The sequence below is a fragment of the Cyanistes caeruleus genome, chromosome 9, assembly GCF_971803275.1.
Source record: "Cyanistes caeruleus chromosome 9, bCyaCae1.hap1.1, whole genome shotgun sequence".
Classification (NCBI taxonomy): Eukaryota; Metazoa; Chordata; class Aves; order Passeriformes; family Paridae; genus Cyanistes; species Cyanistes caeruleus.
In genome coordinates, this window is record NC_141709.1 from 18,139,552 (window position 1) to 18,154,679 (window position 15,128).

General features: G+C 35.6%; 1 protein-coding gene across 1 annotated transcript in view; it reads right to left on the reverse strand.

Annotated features, from left to right (window-relative positions):
* Positions 1–4,158: 4,158 nt before the first annotated feature.
* RPAP2 (RNA polymerase II associated protein 2) overlaps positions 4,159–15,128 on the reverse strand; it is a 35,200-nt gene continuing 24,230 nt past the window's right edge. The window contains exon 12 of the mRNA XM_086901914.1: positions 4,159–4,675. Within this exon, the coding sequence (XP_086758040.1) occupies positions 4,537–4,675 (139 nt within the window). The 3' untranslated portion in view covers positions 4,159–4,536. The remainder of the gene's footprint in view (positions 4,676–15,128) is intronic.

Consider the following 15,128-nt stretch of genomic DNA (forward strand, 5'->3'; position numbering starts at 1 on the left):
AATTACTCCAGGGAGAGCCAGTTTACTTTGTCAGAGTTCTCAGCTGACTTTTCTGTTTTCTTTCCCTCATGAGGGAATAGGAGCAGAGGCACTACCACCATCCACTTCAAAAATGCACTAAGGTAAGATTTGGAGACCCTAAATTTAAGACCATCAGTTCTCTCTGAAGCAAATGATGACAGGCAGGTACCTAAGTTTGGATGTCTAAATTTAGAAGGTACGAGTACTGCTTTCCCCTTCTCTTTTCCTTTTTCTTTTCTCTGATGTGCTAGTCCTTTTTTTCTCAGCAGTTAAAAGAGACATGTCCAGCTGCTCATCCCCTCTTGCACTTTGTAGAGTCCAGATTCTCTCAAACTAGGGGGAGAAGGGTAGGACATGGAACATCAGTATTCACAAAACGGTTATTTTCCCCCTAAAACCACAACAGATGTCTCACTTTTAAGCTATTTGCTGCAACTGAAGAGTGAAAATACAGGTGACACTTGTATGTGTTGTGCAGACACAGCCTGTGAGGCTCATCTCACACATGTAACATGCTCCTTGTCGCTCCCTGCATCTTCCTTTAAAAGAAAGGGTAGATCTAAATTTCCAGCCCTGGGTTTAGACAGCAGCACAGCCCTGTAAGTTATGCTGCTCTAGACTGACTAAGGAACTTTTTTGTTTTGATAGTTTTCAATTAAATAAATCAGGCTCTCTTCTGCTTGCTTTAGTGTAGAATTTTGCACTACCACATCTAGCTTGATTTGCAAACTTTACACAGATTCAAGCTAATATCTTCAAAAACCTGAACATGTAGGGATTACATTATGTCTTCCCTACTTCCCTGAAATGGTGAATGTCAAACGAACCGCTCCTTACTCCTCTTTTTCTCTCCAAAATCCAAGGAAAATCACTAAGCATGGTCAATGGGCAAAAATAACCAAATGGCAGCAATGAAGGCCTCTGCACTATGAAATTCAGTATTACAGTGTGCAGTGCCTACCCTGAGAGTATTTACCAGACTGAACTGAACTTTGGTGTGAAAATAGACACAAAAGTCTTTCCATCAGCCTCTTTGGCCAGCATAAAGACTGCTTTGAATGATGTCGAGAAAATGTGTATGTGCTTGTTCTCTTCCTGAGATTATTTCATTACAGCTATGGAAAACTTGGTAAGAAATCCATTCTATGACGTGTCACGCATCCTCCTTTGAGGGAAAACAGCTGCAACAGCATGAAGCAAGCTTCACTTCAAGCTTTAAACTAAGCCGTTCTATTCTTTACTAAATCAATTATATATGTCAGGAAAAAATAATCACCATATAAGTCTGGTTTTACTTATTTATTTAATTTATTTATTATTCTTCCTGCCTCAAAATACTATGTCCTATGAACTGAGAACTATGCATAAAAATATTATTGAATCAATAAGAATTACTTGTGACTAGTTTTAAAGTGATATTTATAATCAGTTAGTGACAGAAACAACTACTATTACTGTTACTGACAGAAGCCTGCTACTATTGAAAGAAACACATCATACTCTAATTGCTCTGCTACAGGTCCATGGCCTGACAGTGCTGGATGCTTCACATGGTTATGGCAATGGACTTCTGAGACTTTATGATCCTTATCATCTAAGGTGCTGATAACCAAGTTTATGCCCCTTTCACAGAGCTGTTCAGAAAGAGGCTTCTGTCCTAAACCCCAGCTCCATGATATTTCTCCAGCCTGCAGCTTAGAGGTCAGTCACTACAATTTAGTGTATCTGAGATAATGCTGAAACCACCAGTGACCCAAAGTCAACTGCTCTCATCTGTTTAACTAACACAGAAGGAAGGACAGTAAGCACAGAAGCAAGGCCACAAGGAAACAATGTGTCTGCCAGCATAAGCAAAATGAGAAGGGGCAGAACAACACCAAAAATCAGCTGAGTTAAGAAAGAGTGACATCTTCTGAACAACAGATAGTTGTGACAGAAATTTACTCTAAGATAAAAAATGGTACCTAGATTTGAACACTTCTAAGCAGTTATGCTGTTACAAAGCACACTCATAAGAAAACTACATAAATCTACTGAATTTTTAGTACTGGAGTTGTGATTTTTATATACCAGTTAAGGTTCACACTTTTGAAAGATCCTTTTGGGCTGAGTCTATAGCCTCTCTCCTATTCAAAGGTATTTGGTATATATGTATACTTTCTACATTTTTTTACATGTGTGTAGCTCATGTCTAATGGAGATGAAATAATTACAAGTGTAAGTGAAGAATATCCCTTCAGGGTGTTCCCAGCATACTACACAATGTTCTTCTGGCCTCATGGATGGAGAAATGTTATTTTGTTTTCATAGGGCAAAGAAAGGAATGAAGGAGCTTACTACACAGCAGTAAAAGAAGAGATGCAAAAATCCTGAAAGCTCGCTTTTTTGAGCTGCTGAGGCAGACAGTAAAAGCAGTTATAGTGAACTCTGATAAAGAGGTCTTTCAGCCTGTGACCTATTCATTCTTATTAGAAGATCATACATTTTCTATGCAGTAGGTGCTGAAGACCAAGCCTAAAAATAACTAAAAAAAAAAAAAATCAAAAAAAAATCACACCACTAAACTGACAGGAAGTGTAAAAACTTTCCAAATGAGAGCCATCAAACCTGATGAAACACCATCATGTTTGGTATGATATACATTTGTAATGCTTTCTAGGTGTACTCTGTATGACAGAACTGTTGTGAAATAATCTTTGTGCCCCAAGGTAAACATGCATGGAACAGGATAAAGGTTTGCTCAGTATCTACTAGTTAAAAATAGAAATTTAGTCAACTTCCAAAATCAGAAGTGAATAGATATAAATTCAAGGTTTAAGTTCTGCTCAGAGTATCATACCTATTACTCAGTCTTCTATAGTTTATGTTTTGGTGAGGTCTTGACCCTTCTCTCCATATGTATCAAGTAAACTTTTTCCATCATGGTACAAAACTGATGTAACTTCTATCCAGTAATTCTTATAAATTTTGTATTAGACACACTGAACATAATCTGTATGTCACGGGTAATCTACAGATTTTCTCTGATTCTCATGAAGGAACTACACAGCAGTGAACTAGTTAAGTGTAGAGTGCCTTTCTGGTTTCCAATTACAGAAGCAAACCAAAGGAATAAAGTTTTTTTTAAATGGAGTGGATGTGTAGGAGCCCTGGTAAGGCTTGCCTCAGCCTTAACTAGTGCTGGCATTTGCTACAGACTAAGCACTGTCAGTTACAACTTTCTTCTCAAGGCTCTCAAAATACTATGTCCTATGAACTGAGAACTATGCATAAAAATATTATTGTATCAGTAAGAATTACTAGTGACTAGTTTTAAAGTGAAATTTATAATTGGTTAGTGACAGAAGCAATTCCAAACACATGCAGCCTAAATAACACAATTCCTTGAAATGACAATTGAAAGCAAAAAATTTTTAGTTAATATATATTTTGAAAGTCCAAATTAGTAACAACTAGAGTCTGTTTAAAAATAGCTTTTACACAAGTTCAAAGACCACCCCTTTTCTTAGAAGCAGCAAGACAAACAGGCTATGAATCAGACATATTTGTGTACTGTTGTCATCATTTTTAAAGGTTCCTGCTCCACATATGAGGGCAACTGGAAAAAATGTCAGCAGCACTGCTCTTACCATCGGAGGCTCACACGCTTTTTTTCCCCCTCTTTCCCTGATCCCTGTAGACAAACCTTGACTGGAAGTTTCCAAACCAAGAAAAAACAAACCAATCCAAATTCCTTTCTACTGCTTTTAAACATTTTTCAGATGATCCATGTTTTAACTTGTCCTCATACCTTGAACAACTGCAGTTAGTCAGCTTCTTCATGAGACTTCAAAATTCTTACCCATAGGAAGGAAATGAAAAAGCAGAAATGCAAGTACTACAATTCATACTAAATTTTATATTTCATTTGAAGAAGCTCAAACAACTGAAGGTGTTCTCTTGTTCTCTGTGCAACTATTTCAGGTAGTAGGAAATGCTAAGATGATCATGTTATTCTTTGGGGAACAAAGGAGTGAGATCAGTAATGATACTATAATGCTACATTCATTGAATCAGTTGAGCATGATCAACATATGTAAGGTATTTGCTCTTAAATTTTTTGGCCTACCTGGAATAAAAAATGTAATCTCAACATTATGCAAAAACTGAACATAACAATTTTATTGTAATAATTAAAAGTCTGAGTCTTTGCCACATGGATTTTTATTTTTTTTAAAATAAATTATGGTAGCAAAAATTCCTCTCAAAATTGCAGTAAACCAACCATACATTATCAAAAGATTAATGTGATAAGTAAGCAGCTGGCATTTACTGTAAGTAACAAAATGATGACACTCATTTCCATACCATACATATTTCTTTACTTTAAAATGTGCTTCACACATTTTCTGCTCCAGCTGATACAATCTGCAGTTACTGTACGTACTTACAAAATGCTGAAAATTAAACCCGTGGTTAACCAGTTTGGTTTTAAGACACACAATGTAGCTTAAAGTTGACTGACCATTCAAGTTGTCAGTCCATTCTAAATATTCTTGTTAAACTTTCCAGATCTTCATTTTTGAAATGCAGTTCTTCCAGTAATGTGGTCAGGAACTGAGTGTACATTGGGCTTGTCTGAGTATTCTTGAGAAGTGGAGTTGTTTGTGACAATCTGGAAAAAAACCCAAACATATTTCATACAGTAAAGCAAATTTAAGTAGCAGATATTAAAAAGCAAAGCTTGTGAGTTCAAACAACTGTATTGAAGAAAAGCAGTTTATAATGTCACATTTAATTAATTAAAGTATATAATAGACTGTAAATATGATATACAATATGAGCTGTACCAAAATATGACTTTTTTATTAGTATGTGGTAAATAATAAAAAACCAATTAGAAAAAATGAGAGTAGTTTGTACGCCTCTAATAATTTGTACATAAATGTTATATAATGTAGACACATGTCAGAATGAACAAAGTGCAGAACAGACAATTACACATATAAAAGGAAGGATCCCAGTCATTATTTCTTTCTTTACCAAAAACTCCTAAACAATCACACAGTGAAAGTTATAAAGTTCTTCATATGACTAAAATATAAGAGATATAAAATTCCTCAGTTTGGAAGGAGCTACCACTATGCAGATTACCTACATATAAAATATCTATAAGCAGATGAGGTGAAATACTGAGTTGTTTGTTTTCATTTGCCCTTTAAATTATCTGAATATATTTTTATCCTAAAGTCCTTCCTTTTTCTCCTAATTCTATTGCAAAATATTGCAAAGGTAGTAACAGCTGAATCTACTTCCAAAACCCAAATATTAAAAATAAATCTTTAATTAACAAAATCAAGTATTAAAGCTTATGCTGAATGTTAAGAAACTTGTTAAGATTACTGACAAGATCACTTAACAAGAACTCCTATCCCAGCAAGTGTTACTTTGTCTCAAATACTGTAGATAAACAGCACCACTGACACCATACACAAGAGAGTTATTTTAGAATACATCTGTGCAATGACATACTTTTAATCAGAAATTCAAGATAGTCTACAGCTTCCTAAAACTTCCCAGCTCAGGAAGTGTTGAAGTGAGTAACAACTGAGATCAATCTCCCTGCAGTCACTAGTATTAAGACCATCTCCAGTTGAAAAAAGCTGCATACGAGAGACGATTCTTTTAAATTAAGAAAAAAGAGTGATAAAACACAAAGAACCTTACAAGACATAGTAAATAAGAATCCCTTAATAAAAGAAATAAATTTACCCCCAAAAATTAATGAAAAAAATTATTTTAACTTTTAATGAGTTAAAATTACTTCCCATTTCTTTCTGGGTTCCATTTCAGTATGTATATTTAGCTAATATTAGTTCTAACCACTAACTAACTAGTTCTAACTAACTAATGAATTAGTTCAGCTCATGATTTTTGGCCTGCGGCCGCTGGGTTCTGTAGCGCCCTTGGAGAAGGGAACAGAGTTGTTTCTTTCCCGGCAGGAGGCTCTGGGATTCCTCCCCGGGCAGGGCAGGGCAGGGCAGGCAGGAGGGAGGGAGGCTCTGCCAGGGGCTGCTTTATCCGCAGGGGGCACGGCAAGGGCTCATAGGGTATCAGAGCGACCACCGCAGCTTGTCTGGAGACGGGGATAGCGGGAGGAAGCCTAGGAAATGCATTTCTACTTGTCTTCAGTTCACCCTTCTCAAAATTATGCAGGTTGTATATGAAAAAAAACTGGTGGCAGAAACAGTCATGACTTCCTGAGTGCTGGTGTGAGGTAGCTGTAGCACTGTAAACCATTCTCCTGGCCATGATGCAGATTTACGTGCATTTTTATCTGAATTTTCTTAGTCCTGCCATGGGCTTAAGAGGATATTAACAAGAACACTGTTTTTCAAAAAGAGCAGAAGCCTTGTGCAGTTTCAAGGAATACTCTAAAACCAAAATATTTATTACCATGAAGCTCACGTTTATTTTTCTGGGTTTTTTTTTTTTTTTGGAACTGCAGTTGGTGATATATTTACATAATTTCATGCATTACAAGCACATCCTAAATGTCTGACGTTGTTTAAGACACAATATTTAAAGAGTAGCTGTTACAGCTTATACCAGAAAAGAAAGAAAAAGGTATTGCTATTTTCAGAGAAGTTGCCAGGCATTAAATATTGAGAAATGGAAGTTAAAAACAAGTTTTAGACATGGATCAATTTTTTTTTTCTTTCCTGAACTTTGTTTTAAAACTAATTAAGCTACTGATTGTCTCTGATAAGCAAGATACTAAATCAACAAGTAATTTCAGAGAGGCAAGTTAATAGCAACTAGTTAAAAGTTGCATCTTGATGGGGCAACATGCTAAACATTTCCGAATACATGCAAAAACACTTTTCTCTTGGAAGACTGTGTCCATTTGACCTTTAAATGATGCTTTAACTTGTCATTTGAAAACCAGTTATCATTGAGTACTTTCCTAGTTTCAGGTGGTTGTTGCAGCAAAAGCAGAAGCTTTTGTCTGGGAAAGGAGCAAGCACAAGTTGCTGGTTTGCATGGAGTGGTAAGTTACATGCTCAAAGTGACACTGGCCCAATGTATATTTGAGGTACTGCACAAGACAGTATTGAGGGACTGCTTAACTAAATTAAACCTTAATTGTATGCAAACAAGCCAGAACAGCATTTGGGATCAGTATCTTCAAGTCACAGAAAATTAAAATGATCTTATCTCTCAAGAAACTATAATGACTAATTCAATTTAATGACACACAGGATTTCAGTTCAAGGATTGTAGAATTCCCTTGAAAGTCTGCAGCACCTTCTACAGATGTAGAATATAAACAGGAAGTAGGATACTTGGGACCACAATAATAACAATGACCTAGTGCACCAGTGGAAAGAAATACAAATTTTGCTTTTCTAGTACCTCTTTCACAAGTTGCAGCATTAATCTGGAACTATTATGAATACTTTTCTCTAATGAATACATCAAAAATAAGAAAAGCTGAAGGGTTAATTGATTTTAAAATAACTATCTACTGAAGTACACAAATGTAAATGTTACAGTCCAAAATTAAACACCCATTCTTCAAAGGCTTGCCTTCAGCAAAAATGTTGTAAAAGGAAATGTTCATGCTCAGATCATGGAAAAGTAGTATATCAGACTTGATGAGAGTGTCGTTTCCTGCACACCCACTTACACCATATGGTAAACAGGCATTCGTAACGTTTAAAAAGCGTTGAAAATGTCAAACAGTATCTGATTGATAAAATTTGTATTTGCTGGCTATTCCACATATGTTGTATGTTCAAGAAAAAACACAAAAAAAACACTAAAGTGAAATTCATGTGAAGAATAATCAATTATTATCAAGCTACTAAAGGACATCTGGCTACCACAAAATGTTTACATAGTTTCAGTGCTTCAGCTCAAGACCCAAACTTTCTACGATCAGTTGCCTTACAAAAACATTTGGCAAGTATATTTAGGAGTTATTGCAATCAGTTATTATATCAATTATTTTTAGAAATAAGTTTCATTGGTAGAGTGTAAAACTTGTTCTTAGATTTATGCATGCTTTAACAAAGACAGCTGAATACATTCAGAAAAGATGAAACTTTTATGTAGTTAAAAGCATTAACTGGCATTTGCTATCCAGGGGTAAGAATATTTCTTCTAAAAATCCAAGCCAGTTATCCAGTACCATCCTTCTCTCAGCCACTGGATCTTAGAGAAAGCGTTCTGGACTTTCTGTTTAGATAAATTCTGTGATTCCCTTTGAAAAAGTTAAAAATTGCCAAAGCCACCATTGTGTTACCAGTCAATTACAGCTCTCTGAAACCAACACCTGAGAATAGGGTAAAAATACAACCCACATTAAGAGTTGGGTTCCTTTTCCACTCCACAAAATTGGTCACTTAAAATTATACATAAATTGCTGAGAATTTAAGTGCACATAAACTGCCCCAATATCATGTAAAGCACTTTAACACTCATGAAGAAAAGCCATATGCTAATTCTCAAAAGACTAATAATAAGCTTCTCCTAGAAAAACATAAGCATTGCCAGTCTTCCTAATTTTTTTCCTAGTGTTAGAAGCTTGAAAAAGTAAAAGCCGCTGGTTGTGGCAGAAGCCATGGGTCCAAACACAAGTTTTTAAGTCCCGTACCTTGTTTGACATGATTGGAACTTGAACAGGAACAAAAGTATAAGAGAAAATGATGGAACAGGCAAACACTACCTCTTTTTCCCGAGTAAGCTTTGGAAAATAAGTTATCTTTCTGCCAGTTACAGCTATTTAAGCACTATGAATAAGACTCTTAACATAATCACCACAACATAGGGGGTTGGATTTTTTTATTCTCTGTTTCTTTCTACCTTTTGTTTTAGTCACTTAAGACTTAATTTTTTAATATCATCATAATCAGGATGTTTTTTATCAGAATGATGGAGTTGAACCAATGGATGATCACAAAGTTTCCTTAACACTTGTTTCAGAACACAGAAATGAAGCAAGAGGTGGCAGCCCCACAGGCAGTATTTTTCCCACTTCCCCAACAAAACCACAGACACAGACTACTGCATATGTGCTACAAGGGTGCCAGCAAAGCTCTGACCAACAGACCTGCTCCAGCTATAGCCATGCAGATAACCATGCCATTCTGAAGGGCTGGGGTGTTTGGTTTTGTGGGGCTTTTTTGAACACTCCAAATATATTTGCACTACTCTTATGTTACAGATTTGATGGGCTTAGCAATGCAATAAAAATGGTACTAATCAGAAATGCCTTTCTTTTAATATAGCAGTTTTATAGAATACGCTTTTCGATTCCATTTTAGTTACGTTCATTTTAATGAAGTCTTCAACACTATTGATTAAACAAGAGCAAATGTTTTGTTTAAGACAACTGGCTAGACTGAGTCAATCCAGCAAGTGTTACACATCAGCAATAAAACTCAGTGAATTGGATGTGCATTGCAGCCCACAGAGCATCTGCCTGTACATACAACTGTAATGCTGCCGTGTACCAATCACTTATAATAGTGCTTCAGCTGATGAGGTGAACTCCCAACACTTGCTGCCTTTATCCATTTCATGAATCCCTACCCAAAGGCACTCAGACATTTGGACAGTGAAAACTGAAACCATCACTGTAATTCTGCATGTTCTTCACAATACACTGGGCTGCTTGCTTGATTTGAGGTAGAAGCTCTCACTTCCAGTATCCCACTAGATACAGTACACTTGTCTAGGGACTGCAATTTTGTTAGTAAATTATCTTAAATCCCAAAGCATGGTGCACCCATCAGGCCGAAGTTAGTATTGGACAGAAAGCTGATCTGAAGCACAACATGAGTCTAGCTGTAAGATAAATGTGCAAAACCAGGGAGCTTAAAAAAAATTATTAACTTTGGTGTAATTAAGTGGTTACATTTAAATTACTATGTTTAAACATATGCTCAGAAATTAGAAAATATAACAGCCTCAGTTTATGTAATTTAGCTGTTATGTTCACACTTGCAGTGAAAAAAACCCCAAATCCTACTTGTTTCTTGTAACCTTAGTTTGAGCATGATTTGAAAAACTCAACATTAAAAAACCCCAAAGCCTTAAAAGCAAAAGGCTGTCTCCAGAGTGAACAATTTCCATTAGAACGCATTAATATTTGACAGACAATCTTGAACTGGAAACATCTAACTTACAAACAAGATGCAAAAGTATTTAAATATATCTTTGGAATTGAGTCTTTTAAATTAAACTCTACTAGTACTGTGAAAAAAGTAATTATGATCAGAGTAATTTGCAACTGTGCAATTAAAGTAGTCTCTAGTTTGGGGCCTTTTGTTACCATATCCAATCAAAGAGGAAACCGGCGTTCAGGGGCAGTTTTCTCTAATCTCCTCCAATATATTTCTGTATTATACTTTCTCAATGAAAGATAAAACACTCTACTAAAGCCCACAGTATTGAACAGCAGTAACTGACAGAAGTAAACAGGCAATTTTCTAACTGAGATGAAAAAGCCTCTTCTGGTCTAGTTTTAAATATAGCCTGAAGATCCTATTCTCATCATAAAGACAAGAATTTTGTAACTGAAGTGCAACTTATGTTTTATTTATTATTAAACTTCCTTTCATTATTGTGTACTGACTTGTCCACAGAATCCAGCACAGGCACTTTAATCCTCTGATGGCAACAGAAACTAAATTATTCATGCTTTAAAATTTTTGTCCACTACATTTAAATCAATGCTACCAACAGTGATTCAAAACCAATGGCTGGAATTCCTATATAATCCAAGTATACAGCAAAAATTAAGGTTCATTCAAAACCTAACTTTGTTAATTATTTCCACTACCTTCACTTCTTCCTATGCAGCTTCTTCAAGTCCCTTCAATAAATGTTCTTTGATACATATTTATGAATATAGTTAAACAAAATATCTTTTTACTTCATGTAAAGGTTTTTTTTCATATAGTTGTTGTCCAGACACAAGTCAACTTCCCTTCCCTTTTAATGGGGCCAACATTTCACTTGTGGTATAGCCAGATGGATAACACCAACAGTAAAAGGAAAGTCTTTCTACAGTAGCAGGGGTTATCTAAGCATTTGATGGAAATGCTTGCTATCAACTGAAGAAAAAAAGACAATGGATCCACTTTTCTTTCTTCCTCCTTACCCCACCCTCTCCTCCCAATGAGTTATTTGTATCCAAACAGGCAACTGGCACTTGAGAGAACAGGCTGGGGCACAGCTAAAGCTGCAGCAGCCCAAAGCCCAGTACTCCCAGGACAGTGGACAGGGACTTGGGAAGGCCTGGGGCGCAGGCTGTGCGGCACAGCTCCCTCATGTCACACCATGCTCTCCTCACAAGGGCTTTGGAAGCCCAGTGGACATTTGCGAAATATTTTGCAGGTTCTGTTCTAACATTCCATATGAGCAGTCATTCCTTGTCTTTCCCTTTGTATGAGAGTTGAACTTTTGTTTTTCCATTAAGCTGCATAAGGAAATTTTTTGAAGACATTTAAATGTTTCAACCAAACTATGCAGGACGTAAGAGTTGAGGCCATAGACTTAGAGCTACCTTATCAGCTACAGAAACTGTTAATTTAATATGGATTTAAGAAAATCCAAATGTTCTGGATCTTTCGGGGTTTTTTTTAACCTAACAAACAAACAATTTGCATGAATATCAGGATGCCACTTTCTTCCTCTCCCTTGAAAATGAAGGATCACTCCATTAGCTGCTGTTATTTATAACAAACACTGTATATCTACAAAGATCCTGCAATGAAAAAAATTTACAGTAACACTGCACTGATACAGAAAGGCACAGAAAAGGAAAAAACTCAAGTAAATTCAGACTGTCCTCAAAATATTTTAACTTCTGTAGGATAGATGCCCACTGACTTTTAATGAAGGACAAGTAAAAACTTTTTCATATATATAAAAAATTTTCTATCATTAGGGCAGTAATTTATTTTACAAGCAAAGTAAAGATGTAATGCAAAGGAACACTCAAAAGAATGTGTTCAAAGAACTCATGGTGACATTTCATCAAATGATGGTATAATTCAGTGCAGCTGTTTGGTGCTATTTGTATAAGATCTGTACAGATCCTGTACTTGCAGGCAACATGCCTTAGAATGCAAATTTTATGGACAATTAACCGAAAAAAAATTTAAAATGCCTCAAAAATTAGCCAAGCATCTGAAACTTTCAGTTCACATAACTCATACTATTTTGCCACAACATAATTAATTATATAATACAACTCTTCTCAGAAAGTAACTACAAAATGCCATTTCTTACTATTCCCATATTTCAGCTCCCTGTGACTGACCAATAGCACATAAACACAATAGCAACAATATCTATTCAGTTGAGACAAAATTCAGAAAGTTGCTTTGTACAACTGTTTTAAGCTTTGCAATTGCTCAGCACTGTGTTTTCTCACACAGCATCACTCATACTATGTTCCCTCTGAGCAAGTGTGTTGCCTTATATATGCACACACAGAACAGAGTTCCCTCAGCAGTTATCAAGGAAAGGAATTACACATTTCAGAACATTCAGCAGGTGGGAAATGACATCACATTGCCTGCAAGAATGTGCTAGCATTATGCTTATCCTGAAACACAAAGCACTTGGCTTTATTAAGTACTCTGTGATTGCAGTTTTTGAGACAGCCAATACTTTGGAAGAATTTTACTAATAACAATGGGACTGACCCATGACTCCTTTAAAGCCACAATAATAATATGGAATGGTTCTATTTGCCTCCTCTTATAGTGATATTTCAGAACTCTATTTTTAAAGACTTAGTAGTTTTTAAATTACTACCAAGACTGCCATCAACAGAAATATAATATATATCTGGCAGAAAACAATTACTTAGGCAATTATATACAAAACATAACTTCCAGATTTCTTTGACAGTGGATTAGGAATACCTTGAGCCAGGCAAGAAGACTAAGTAAGCACCAACACCAGCTCAATAACATCTACAGCTTCTTATCCAGAGTTTTCTTCTACAAAGTCTGGTGAATCAGACTTTTATTCCAAAAGATGACTATGCTAGTTCACAGACACAAAGCATTAGAATATCTATAATACTGTGTGCCATTTTAAGCCCTTGCATTCATACAGGGATTTATTCCATAAACTTTTAATTTAGCTTACTTATCAGCAAAATGCAAGGCAAAAAAAAGTTCCCAATATGAACCCAGAAGAAATCACTATCAGCTGTTTCTCCCTAACAAATCTAAGTTTCTTATGTACACATTTCAAGGACATGCTTTGTTTAAAAAGCTCCATTTATTTGAAGCCTGTTTCCTGCTAACCAGCTGACAGATCAAAGGTACTTCTCAGTTTGATTATTTTTTCCCATTTTCCCCTCTTAATTTAGTCAGAATTTTAAATCTAGTACATTTAAAAGTAATTTTAAAATGGATCCTCTCATTCTTTTCAGTCTTCTTTTCCTTTTTATGTTCTACAAGGTGCTCCTGTGACACCTCTTAAATACTAGAATCTATGCCACTTAAGTATCTGGATTAACTAGCCACATGAAATTAAGCACAGGTATAAATCTTGGATTAAAGAATGCTAAAATGTAAGCTTTTGAGAACCAGAACCTCTTAAGTACTTTGTAAAATACACACCTTTGTATGAATTACTCTGCACATTCAGTGGAACAATTTAATATCTAAAATATGCATTTATATTCAAACCTGATACATTTTATGAATTAAACTTTGTTTTACATATCTCCATTTTTTCAAGTGCTGAACTTCATTCTTCCACATATGGATATTCCTATCAACTCATTACCTTAGTGATATGTAAGAAGACAAAAGAATTCAAAGAAGACAGAATATACTGATTTACAGTAACTTACAGCAGCTACAATGCAATATGCTTAGGTAAATAATGTCAGTACTCAACTTTATAAAACATACTCACCTGTGCTCAGTTACTAGGGAAACAAAGATCATAAAATTAATCATAGTTTATATTCACAACTTTTTAATATTATAGCTTGATTACAGTCCAGTATACAGATTAAGCATCTGGAATAATGCAGCTGAGTAAAGAAACATGCTAGGAATAGCCTTGCTTGCACTGCGTACAAATTTTTTTTATTCAGAAGTTAAATGTAACAACCTCAACACTTTTCTACTTGCTTTTCTCAGTTTTGCAAAGAAATGCCAGTGTGGTTTTGGACCTCTCAAAATTAGGTTCTTAGAAGTCCCTGGAAGTTATGGATTCTTAAGCATCTTTTCCCAGAAATAACAGCACACAGTAGGTATAAACAAACCAAGACAAAAAAAACCCCAAACTCTTTTCCTGATTATTTCCTAATCTACTACTGGTTTGATGATCTCTAATAAATCACTTTTCTACCCTCAATCTCAATCTTACCAGCTCTGCAGCAGATGAGCACCATTAACACTGATTTGTGAAAATAAACTGAACTAAACATATGTCTAAAACCTGCAGAATATATGATGAGGTTTGGAACAAATATAAAGAGCCAGACAAATCCCAACTATTCTTTAACTTTTGAAAAAACCCTAGTACCTCATCTCAGAAACACTGAGTTTTATGATTAATTAATTAGACCTATTCCCTGTCTTCTTGAGACATTCAGACGGACAGAAGGTGAAAGAGAGAGTGAAATGTACATTTCTGGGGAACATAGGGTATAAGTGTTGGCATCTCAAGCCTCTGAATAACCAAGCATCTGCACTTTTTGCACTGATGCTGGGTTTGCACCTACAGTATGCAATTACACATATACACTTTGCAGTTTCTGCAATAAGCTTCTACATGCTGATTGGTTATGTTTGCTACCAGCCAATTAAAGTACACTTTTCCTGGTGGGGAGGAATGGGAAGTGAACATGTATACTGCTGTAGACATTATTGTTCTAGATTCTTTTTACTGTGCCAGGCAAAATTTTATGAAGATATGATTATGTTTACTTATGCAACATTCTGGTTAATCAACTGGTTGTAGTCTTCTTATTCCCAGTATTTATTTTAATTATGCACATGTAAAAAGAGCCACCTGCCCTGATGCTAAATCCACTGGCTTGGATTGTCTGTAACTTTTGAGAGCTTTATCATAGCCCACTG